The sequence below is a fragment of the Morone saxatilis genome, unplaced genomic scaffold (genome assembly GCF_004916995.1).
Source record: "Morone saxatilis isolate NCDOM2014 unplaced genomic scaffold, NCSU_SB_2.0 Contig21, whole genome shotgun sequence".
Lineage (NCBI taxonomy): Eukaryota > Metazoa > Chordata > Actinopteri > Moronidae > Morone > Morone saxatilis.
In genome coordinates this window covers 22,815,544-22,816,426 of record NW_023339774.1, presented here as the reverse complement: position 1 = coordinate 22,816,426, position 883 = coordinate 22,815,544, and the positions used below count along the sequence as shown (strand labels likewise).

The window sequence follows — 883 nt, the reverse complement described above, 5'->3', positions numbered from 1 at the left end:
TTCACCGACGTAGATGATAAAAACTGTGTAAGATGTACAAACTAAATAAATTAGACACTTTGAATCAATAACTTTGAATGTGGAGATGGACTGTCAGTAACGCGGTCTGCAGTGATCAGTGTATAATATGATTGATTCCTTCAGTATATGTCGTCTGACTGCTTTATACACTCATTGAACTGTGGTTGTAATCAACTCTTCTGTCAGTCTGGGGACTCGCTGCCTGAACCTTCTGGGCTTCCAGCAGTTCGTAGGCGACAGTGAAATGACCTCTGACCTGATCGACGAGGGCAAGGAGCTGATCCGACGGGGTAACAGCACGTTCAGTCACAGTAATATAGAACAGCTCAGCAGCATGCTAATGCATTCATTAATGTTCTTACAGAGAAAAGGAAGCGGCAGAGGATCGAAGATGGCGAGAACAGACGGAGAGTGAGTATCACCAACGATCCAGTCTTCAGTCAGAGAGACATTTATGTGAATAGAATGATTTATAAGAACAGATTTTATCTACCAAAGCTCCCTGAAAATGTTTGAGATATTCTGCTCAACAAGACAAATGAATCAGAATGAAAGCCCCTCAGAGGAAGTGACTGAAAACAGAAGTAGCTATAATGCAGTTTATGGTTATTCCCATCAACGTCTCACAAACCCATAAAAGGTATTGTTTGATTATGAAGAATATATTTAATGGCTGTTAACAGAAACCCTCGTCTCGTCAGTGAACAGATTTACTTCTCTTAATGAGACCTGAATCATCACTCGAGCAGCCCACTGGGTTTTTAGGAGCCACCTAGTTAAAGTTGCTTTGTACGAGTTTTAGACTTGAGCAGCATCATCTCAGACCACAACAACTGGACTGAGACCACCAGACTCCACTGAC

The 883-nt window shown here is 41.9% G+C and overlaps 1 protein-coding gene across 2 annotated transcripts in view; it reads left to right on the top strand.

Moving 5' to 3' along the window:
• Nucleotides 1–883, top strand: part of lmbrd2b (LMBR1 domain containing 2b) — a gene marked incomplete at its 5' end in the record, with an annotated part of 8,068 nt that overhangs the window by 5,215 nt on the left and 1,970 nt on the right. For both annotated transcript variants that reach the window (XM_035668568.1, XM_035668567.1), the window contains 2 exon segments: nucleotides 208–311; nucleotides 386–432. In XM_035668568.1, the coding sequence (XP_035524461.1) occupies nucleotides 208–311; nucleotides 386–432 (151 nt within the window).